The sequence below is a fragment of the Macrobrachium rosenbergii genome, chromosome 25 (assembly GCF_040412425.1).
Source record: "Macrobrachium rosenbergii isolate ZJJX-2024 chromosome 25, ASM4041242v1, whole genome shotgun sequence".
Lineage (NCBI taxonomy): Eukaryota > Metazoa > Arthropoda > Malacostraca > Decapoda > Palaemonidae > Macrobrachium > Macrobrachium rosenbergii.
Window position 1 is genome coordinate 12,210,941 of NC_089765.1, and position 10,093 is coordinate 12,221,033.

General features: G+C 36.2%; 1 protein-coding gene across 3 annotated transcripts in view; it reads right to left on the reverse strand.

Annotated features, from left to right (window-relative positions):
* LOC136852330 (Y+L amino acid transporter 2-like) overlaps positions 1 to 10,093 on the reverse strand; it is a 14,065-nt gene continuing 3,972 nt past the window's right edge. For all 3 annotated transcript variants that reach the window (XM_067126884.1, XM_067126885.1, XM_067126886.1), the window contains exons 2-10: positions 8,948 to 9,567; positions 7,951 to 8,172; positions 7,280 to 7,505; positions 6,934 to 6,978; positions 5,955 to 6,078; positions 4,984 to 5,184; positions 4,413 to 4,562; positions 3,664 to 3,835; positions 1 to 2,279 (exon numbers count right to left, since the gene is read on the reverse strand). In XM_067126884.1, coding sequence (XP_066982985.1) covers positions 2,218 to 2,279; positions 3,664 to 3,835; positions 4,413 to 4,562; positions 4,984 to 5,184; positions 5,955 to 6,078; positions 6,934 to 6,978; positions 7,280 to 7,505; positions 7,951 to 8,172; positions 8,948 to 9,386 — 1,641 coding nt within the window. In that variant the 5' untranslated portion in view covers positions 9,387 to 9,567 and the 3' untranslated portion in view covers positions 1 to 2,217. The remainder of the gene's footprint in view (positions 2,280 to 3,663; positions 3,836 to 4,412; positions 4,563 to 4,983; positions 5,185 to 5,954; positions 6,079 to 6,933; positions 6,979 to 7,279; positions 7,506 to 7,950; positions 8,173 to 8,947; positions 9,568 to 10,093) is intronic.

The window sequence follows — 10,093 nt, forward strand, 5'->3', positions numbered from 1 at the left end:
GTACATTAAATATACAACAAAAAATAATAAATATTCATACAGAGATAACACTGTACATTAAGCAATCACTTAACAAAACACTTATAAAGTCATCAGTACACATACACATACACACACACACACAATATTCTAGTGATACATAGTTCCATATAATTATTTATTGACTGACTTTATGAATATCAAATACATAATTTTTCTCATTCATTAAATCCTTGTATATATGTATACTAATACATTATCTTACATCTTCATACACTAGGAGTTTAGAAGATTATGCATATATATTTTTTAATTTCAGCAATTCTTTTGATAATGTCGTTTTGAATGTATACAAACAATATCTTTTGTTGTTGCAAAATTCACAGCCAGTTCTACTGATCTTTTGTTATTACAAATTTCACGGCCAATTCTATTGATCTTTTGTTATTGCAAATTTGACAGCCAGTTCTATTGGTAGGTTCATAATAAACTCATTACATTGTATTAAATACTATAATATCACAGTATTGTCTGTGTGTATATATAATGTATTATATATATATATATATATATATATATATATATATATATATATATATACATGCATACATACAACATATATACAGATATATATATATATATATATATATATATATATATATATATATATATAAATATGTATATATAGTATATATATTCTTCAATACACCTGGAGTTAATTGGACCTTGAGGTCATACCGTTCTTGGGTCAATCTCTGACCTATCACAAATAAGAGGATATTATATATATATATATATATATATATATATATATATAAAGTGTGCCCTATCTAAAATTACCAGAGTGCCTAAACCACAATTGTCCCATATTCAAGGCTAGAAACCCCAAAGCATATATAGGCCTATAATTCAAAACGCAGAAAAAAACACTCACATTCAACAGAGCATAACACACACAAAAAAACACTTACGCACATAAAAAAAACAGTACACTTAGAATACCAGGATAACAGACCAACCTTTCACATCGTCAGGAGAAACCAGACTAACTTAGAAGAATCTGTAGAACCTGAGAAACCTGTGTAACTCAAGTGAATTTGTTGCTATAGCTTTCTTTTAGAGTACAAAGCACACTTAGAACACAAATGTGATAGACAAGCCTTTCACTTCGTCAAGAGGAATCTGAGTGCCTACCAAAGGCACATTTATAGTATCAGGAGTTTGACCAAGGATTCCAGAATAGTACAGAGTTGGTCTAGGCTCAACTCTGCTTCAAATTCTGTCACACTCTGCACTTAAAGTGAGTTTTTTACTAATGCTTTCTCTCAGTGTAAAAGTACACTTAGAACACAAAGATAATAGACCAACCTTTCACTTCGTCAAGAGGAATCTGAGTGACTACCAAAGGGGCAAATATTTAGTATTAGGGGTTTGACCAAGGATTCCAGAATGGTACATAGTTGGTCTAGGCTCAACTCTGCTTCAAATTCTACCACACCAGTATAACTGAAGTGAGTTTGTTACTAAAGTTTTCTTTCAGTGTAATAAGTACACTTGGAACACAAAGGTAACAGACCAGCCATTCACTACGTCAGGAGAAAGTAGAGTGACTGACAAGAGGCAAATAGGAGTAGGTTTTGGAGAAGGATTCCAGAATGCTTAAGAGTTGGTCTAGGCTCAACTTAGTGTTTCAGATTCTGTTAAACCTCTGTAACTTAAGCTTTCTTTTAGTTTAAGTTTTAATTGTATCATATTCTTTTATTCTATATTTTGTCTGAGTGTTCTAATCTATAAGTATTTTTCGTAATTTTAGCCATGGAAATGGGACAGTTGTGGTTCAGAAATGGTTACATGAAAGCACACTTGATCTTGTGGTGTGTGTCTGTTAATACCACTGCTTATATATATATATATATATATATATATATATATATATATATATATATATATATATATATATATACATAATGATGCAAAGCTATATAGGATATATTTCTGTATCTTCAGAGATAAGGAGAACATAGCTATTATCAGCATCATCAGAGAACCAGAAAAATGCCATAGTAATACTTTTGAAGCCACAGAGAAGCACTTGGAGAGTAAAAGGTTGTATCCACAACACTGCAAATCACAGCCTTTTCATTGGTTAGGCCTAAAAACTGAACGTGAGCTCTCACAGAAAACGGAAATATTCCCTTCTGTTACTGTTCAAGACTTTCAGCAGTTTTTTTCCACGAGTCATTGTGCTTTCTCCTCCTCTACACACAGGAATAGCAGCTGACAGACGTACATCACTTTCTCTGGAAGAAAAAGAAGGACTGATTTGCAAGCAACTTTCAGTAAAGTCTACAGTGCACCTCATTACTACCATACAGAGTGGTAAAAGGGTAGTTTTAAGTCTGTAATACTTATGAAATATACATTTAATAATCTTTTATATAGCTAATTATTTAGGTAGGTCTAGATCTGCCAGCTCTTCTGGTGCTCAGAGGAAACCAGTTGGTAATGTTCTGAATAAATTTGAATAAATGATTCAAATTATGAATTATGGCACAAGGTTTATCAGATAGATGTTAAATTAATTGCTTTTGTTGTTACTTTACAAAATTCAGCTGTATTTTTAAACAGAATACAAAAATAATATAAAATAAACTTAAATTATAGTACTATAGGTCAAGACGCAACAAGAAAATAACCATTCCTAGTTGAATTTGGATCTAAGAGAACTTATGCATATACTTCTTAAAGACAGTTACCATTCAAAGCATTCTATCTCTAGGACAATTAACTCTACATCAAAACTGGATAGTATAGGCCTACCTCCACCAAATTTATGCCACTCAGAATGCAGGTCTACTAGCTTACCAGTTAGTACTTTAGTACTAGCCAAAAATGACTTTAATACTATTATTTTCTATTTAATATACTACTTACAGTAAACAGCATCCACTCTAACATATCTCAAAAACAATTAACTCTATTTACACCAAGACTGGATAACATAGGCCTATTCCCACCAAACTTACACCACTCAGAACATAGATCTACTGGCTTACCAATCACTCTGTTCACACTAGCCAGTAATTACCTACATAAAACTATTTATTATTTGATATACTACATGCAGTAAATCGCCATCCAATCTAATATATCTCTGGAACAATTAACTCTACATCAAAACTGGGTAGCATAGGCCTATTCCCACCAAGCTTACACCACTCAGAACACAGGTCCACTGGCTTACCAATTGCCAGTAGTTACCTAAATAAAACTGTTTACCATTCAATATACTACATGCAGTAAATAGCCATCTAGTCTAATATATTTCTAGAACAATTAACTCTACATCAGAATTAGATAGTATAGGCCTATTCCCGCCAAATTTATACCATTCAGAACATAAGTCTACTGGATTACAAATAGCCAGTAATTACCTAAATAAAACTATTTACTACTTAATATACTACATGCAGTAAATAGCCATCTGGTCTAATATATCTCTGGAACAATTAACTCTACATCAGAACTGGATAGTATAGGCCTATTCCCACCAAACTAATACCACTCAGAATATAAGTCTACAGGTTCACCAGTTAGTCTTTTAGGACTAGCCAGGAAATGCTAAAATACTACTAGTTCCTATTCTCTATACTACTTATAATAAATATGGCAGAGTTCACGTACCCATGGCATCACCAATAGGCTTAATTTTGAGGTGTAAGGCGACGTAATAGACCAATAGGCCTACGGCAAACGCAAAGGCTCCCACACCTATTTCCACAGGTCTTCGTATTATTGGAAATACTGCCACGAAAACACACATGATCAGATAAATGATTGGGAAGCCTAGCCACACCTGAAATAATAATAATAATAATAATAATAATAATAATAATAATAATAATAATAATAATAATAATAATAATAATAATAATAATAATAATAATAGAATTGGTTGATTTTATGAGAATTAGGCCATTAGCCAAACTCTGGGGCATCCTACACCAGACTTCATTTTGCTGGCTTAGTGTTTAACTGAAACGAGAGAGAGAGAGAGAGAGAGAGAGAGAGAGAGAGAGAGAGAGAGAGAGAGAGAGAGAGAGGCAAAATTTCAAAAAGGTCTAAAAGTTTTTTTTACAAATATTGTCAATAGATACAATTAGACTCATTCTAGTTCAAATGTCTTAGACTAGAAAGAGAGAGAGAGAGAGAGAGAGAGAGAGAGAGAGAGAGAGAGAGAGAGAGAGAGAGAGAGAGAGAGAGAGAGAGGCAACATTTCAAAAGAGGTCTAAAAGTTTTTAAAAATATTGGCAATAGATACAATTAGATTCATTCTGGTTCAAATGTCTTTGACTAGAACGAGAGAGAGAGAGAGAGAGAGAGAGAGAGAGAGAGAGAGAGAGAGAGAGAGAGAGAGAGAGAGAGAGCCTTACCTTGATAGGCCTATGTCTATCAGGTTCCTTGTACCTGAGCCAAAGGAGAGAACTGACACTCATGATACTGACGACGCTTCCTGTGAAACTTGTGTAGGCTAAGATGCTTCCCACATCAGGAACGAACAGCATAATTGCAGGTAAGATCACCTGGAAGAGAGAGAGAGAGAGAGAGAGAGAGAGAGAGAAATATATATAATACATGTTGTAGATTTTGTTATCATCTAAGATATTAAAGTAATTTTTTTCAATATTGGAAGGAATATACCCACTGAGTAACAATAAACATTGATGTATGACCTTGAAAAATTGTAGGTAAGGTCATCTGGAAGAGAGAGAGAGAGAGAGAGAGAGAGAGAGAGAGAGAGAGAGAGAGAGAGAGAGAGAAAGTTCCAATAAATCATTAGCTAACCCACAAGTGTTTCCCCTGGAAATTCAATCAGTTACCTCACACAAATGAACCCAAAGCCAATGTGAGAGAGAGAGAGAGAGAGAGAGAGAGAGAGAGAGAGAGAGAGAGAGAAGAGAGAGAGAGAGAGAGAGAGAGAGAGAGAGAGAGAGAAATACTTACTATGCAAACCAGAGAGACAACAGGTGTCTTATTATGGACGTGTATCAAGGTGAGAAATCTGGGCAGGTGACCTTCCCTGGCCCCGGCGTAGACAACCCTGGACTGGGTCATCAGACCTCCGTTGAGGTTGCCATAGGTCGAGCAAGCCACGAATATAGAGATGACCCAAGCTAGGATACCCAGGGTCCTGTTGCCGAATGTCTGAAACAAGTAGGATGCTAAAGGTTTGGTACTGTAGCTTGGGAAGAGTTTGTCTATCGTTTAGATCTATTCCAGTATTCATTCACCCTAAACTATGAACTGAACTTCTCTTCAGCTTGTTTGTGACATGTGTGGAACAGGTTGTAGATGTATGTTTGTGACATTTTTCACTGTAGATGAATGAGAGCAGAAGACTGTAAGTAGAATGGATCTTTGACAAACACTGAATAATTGCAATAAGCCTTGGTTGTGCCTACCAATAAGTAACTAACTTGTGTTCAATATGTTTGTGATATGTGTGCAATAAGTTGTCAACTTGTGTTTATGATAGTTTTGCTCTAATGTTGGATACAAGTCAATGACTATAAAGGAGAATGAATCTTTGGAAAGTGCTAAATAATCATATAAAACACTGGTTGTGACTACCAATAAAGTCACTGACTTGTTTTCAACTTCTTTTTGATGAGTGTGTAACAAGTGGTCAACATGTATTCAAGACGAATTTCACTGTAGAGTTAAATGCAAGTCAACAAAGTAAGTGGAAACTGCTGAATAACTGTATGAACACTGGTCAGGACCACCAACAAGTCAGTGACTTATGTTCAACCTGTTTGTGATGTGTGGGCAACAAGTTGTCAACAAAAGTTGTCAACAAAAGTTGTCAACATGTGCATGGGGAACTAAAATTACTCAGATTAGCTTGATAACATCACTGAGGGTTGGGGAAGCATCTTGTGAAGAATAAAACAAGAATTACACAAAACACTCACCACAGCCACAGCGTTTGAAGACAAGACCTCGCTTGGAGTCAGCACGGCAAAATAGGCAACATTCGTGAGTGTGTAGATCAGCGTGACGCTGGCAATTGATATTGCAATGGCCCTGGGAAGGTTTCTGGAAGGAGGAGGATGTTATGAGCCACGATAATACATCTATTTACTCTCTGTCTGTCTGTCACTCGGTTTTAGGGCAAAAATTTGGTTTTATAATTTTTCTATCCGTATATTACTTGATTTACTCTGTGTCTATTCGTCTATTACTTGGTTTTAGAGGAAATAATTTGGTTTTAATATCTGTCTATCTGCATGTTACTTTGTTTACTCTGTGTCTAACTGTCTATCACTTGGTTTTAGTGAAAATAACTTGGTTTTAACCAAATATGAAGGCAGTGCTGAATATATTTGGTTTATTGCTAAAATTAATACTTGGCAAAGTGCTTTTTTTTTTCTCTGTCTTGGGTTAAGACTAGATAAACCATTTTGATAAACCATTAGAAACTAAATTTTTTATGTTTATCATAGCATAGACAAATAATTATACATTTGGTCAAAGGTTCATGCAGGTCTATAAATACCCTGAGTTTTTATAAATCAAATAAGAAATTCAAATTTGAATTTGATTCACTTACTGAAAATAATCTAACCAAAGCAAAACTTCCTGTTAGGCAAATGACTATGTATGTATGTATGTATGTATGTATGTATGTATGTATGTATGTATGTATGTATGTAGGTATGTATGTATGTAGGTATGTATGTATGTATACAACAGCATAAATGATCCTTGTGCATTATTTACTGGACCAGAAAATCACTGACTGCTCAATGTCACAAGTCATTTGAAGAGTGACCTTCACAGTATCCTGTCTCTCTCTCTCTCTCTCTCTCTCTCTCTCTCTCTCTCTCTCTCTCTCTCTCTCTCTCTCTCTCTCTCTCTATCTATCTCTATATATATACCATAAAGACTTACTTGTAAGGATCTTTCAGCTCCTCCAGAACTGAATTCAGGGCGTTCCTGGGGAATAAAACTGTTTTTAGTCAATAAAGCTTAACTTATATATAAATTGAAGAATATATATATATACATATATATATATATATATATATATATATATATATATATATATATATATATATATCAGACCATTTTCCAAAATATATCATTCTGATTCTATTTTCTTAATCCTTAAAATTATTAATGGTAAAATCAGACATACATATGAATATATATATATATAGTATATATTGCCCGGTAACTGCAAATCTTCACACAAGCAAATTCAAAGACTAAAATACCTCATCATCCATTCACATACCATCCTCCATAAGCAAATCCAGAGGAATAGAAGGCGGTAGCAATTGAAGCTGGGTTGTATATTGTTCCGGCCATGGCGTCAACGTAATTTTCGACGTGACCCCGGGCCAGGTGATGGATTCCCACGACGATGACCAAAATCAGGGCCAGAGTCTTCGTGATGGTCAGAGAATCCTGCAGCCTGGTGCCAAACCTCACGCCCGCGCAGTTGACGTACGTGGCCAGGCCTAGAGAAATGGACACTGGTGAATAACGGTGAATTGATGATGTTTTTATAAGAACGTTCGATATTTCCTTAGGCTGGAGCATTTTGAAATAAATTCACGATACACTTTTTTAAGAACTCTGTACCTAGATTAGTTAGTGAGCTCAAGTGTCATTGTTAGGTTAGGTTAGGTTAGAGGGTTAGGTTAGGTTAGGGCTTTCCTTGGGCAATCGTGCTGCTTACTTATCTGTTACTGTTGTAAGTAGTAGAATGTTTGCTCTCTACAAGACATACGTGAAGTATTTTCCTAATGTAATTACAATTAAAACAAGTAAAAAGTGCGCTGAAGTTTCTTCGGTGCAGTCGAGTTTTCTGTACAGCGTATAGCCTAATCAAGGCCACTGAAAATACATCTATCTTTCGGCTGCATCAGAAACCTAAAAACCTTCGAATGCCTTCAAACTCACCCAGCATACTGAGAGCCACAAATCTCACAGCCAAATAAGGCACTGCGGAGCAGTTTGGAAAAAGTGGCTGGAGGAGGTAATTTGCGAAGGTGATCATCCCAATGGCTCTGCTTCCAGGAGACTGGATGACCAGGTTAATCCACAAGGTCAGGAAGGCTGGAACAGGGCCGAAGGCTTCCAGGATGTACGTGTAGGATCCTCCGCTTCTTGGGATCATGGTACCTGGTAGGAATGATGTACAGTAATATGTTTAATAGGATTGTAGGATATTGTAAATTGGTAGGATGGAACTTTATCCACTGGAAAGAATTCAATTGTGTACTTCCTTCAAGAGGCATTGAACATTTGAATTCTTTGATGATTCTGAAACAGGAATTTAGAGGCATTTTGAGTTACTTAAACTGAATAACTTGAGTCACTTGAGGTTTGAATTCTTTGAAATAGAGGAATTCAAAGGCAGTTTTGAGTTACTTAAACTGAGTAACTTGAGTCACTTGACTTTTGAATTCCTTGAAATAGAGGAATTCAAAGGCAGTTTTGAGTTACTTAACCTGAATAACTTGAGTCACTTGAGGTTTGAATTCTTTGATGATTCTGGAACAGAAGAATTCAAAGGCAGTTTTAAGTTACTTGATTCTCTTCATTAAAAGTTATTTTCCAAAATGAGGTAAAACAAAGGGAACTTTAATGTCTGCATAAATCATAATGAAAAGATAATAATGCATAATTACTCATGATTCATATTTCAAATTCAGGAGTCATACCTCAAAATCAATTCTGAAACATGACACAGAAGTCTTTTAAAAGAGAAACCTTCAAAAGGCTTTCCTAAATCTTACCCTAAATCTTACCCATAGAGAGAAAAGACTATTAATGCATAATCATTCAAGGATTCATGTCTCGAATTCAATTCTGTAACATCACAAAGAAGTCTTTTAAAAGGGGAACCTTCACAGCTACCTTAAGTCAAGACTTCAAAAACTTGACTAAATCTTACCCATCTCGGAGTAACAAAGGGCGCCGAACATCGTCATGAGGCCCGAAGCTACCCACACCATCAAGGACATGCCCACGCTGCCTGTGTACCTCACGACGTTCCCTGGAGACACGAAGATACCCGAACCGATCATGATGCCAACAATGATCCCGACGCCATTGGCTAGGCCTAGTTCCTTCTTCAGTTCGACTACGCTTGAATTCGAATCGTCTATCTCCTTCTCCTTCTTCTTCTTCTTCTTTTGCTTAGATTCCTCCGAAGGAGAGCCATCCGGAGAAGGCGCAGGCTTCCTCTCTAGGGCATTTGGGGTAGTACTCTTGTCCCCACTGCTTAATTCTCTGGTGTCTAAGTCGTGCAAGAAAGCGGCGTTTGTGATTCCTTTCTCGTTAGGTACTGGAGTATTGTCTCTCATTTCGTCGCTCTCCGATGACTGAGGCATGATGTATGTTTTGGTATTGTCTCTCGGTTGATATTATTAATAATTATTAATTATTTCACTCCCAAATTGTAGATAATTAGGTAAAAGACGTTTCATTCACCTGTAGTTCCAGCAGTCTCTGGGAGCGAAAGCTTCTCAGAGAGTGAAAATTAACAGCTTTCTCTCATTCTAAGTGTTCGATCTGTTTGGGGAATTGAGAAAAGTCATTAATTTCATGTTTAGTTAGTATTGATATACGAGAGAGAGAGAGAGAGAGAGAGAGAGAGAGAGAGAGAGAGAGAGAGAGAGAGAGAGAGAGAGAGAGAGCTAGGATGGGAAAGGTTAAACTTTCTCAACAGGATTACAGGACCTGGAAATGTTACTTTCCTCCTTCCAATCTAAGAAGAGAGAGAGAGAGAGAGAGAGAGAGAGAGAGAGAGAGAGAGAGAGAGAGAGAGAGAGAGAGAGAGAGAGAGAGAATTGACGAGGTCAATCTTTCTCAGGAAGCTGACAAAATTTAGTCATAACAACACCTTCCTGTTCACATTTTAAGAGAGAGAGAGAGAGAGAGAGAGATGTCTTTCTTGAACTTATGGGACCTAAACATGACATCACCTTTCTCCTTCTTATCTAGGAGGAAAGCTGAGAGAGAGAGAGAGAGAGAGAGAGAGAGAGAGAGAGAGAGAGAGAGAGAGAGAGAGAGAGTAAGAAAACGAGTTCTTAGTGGA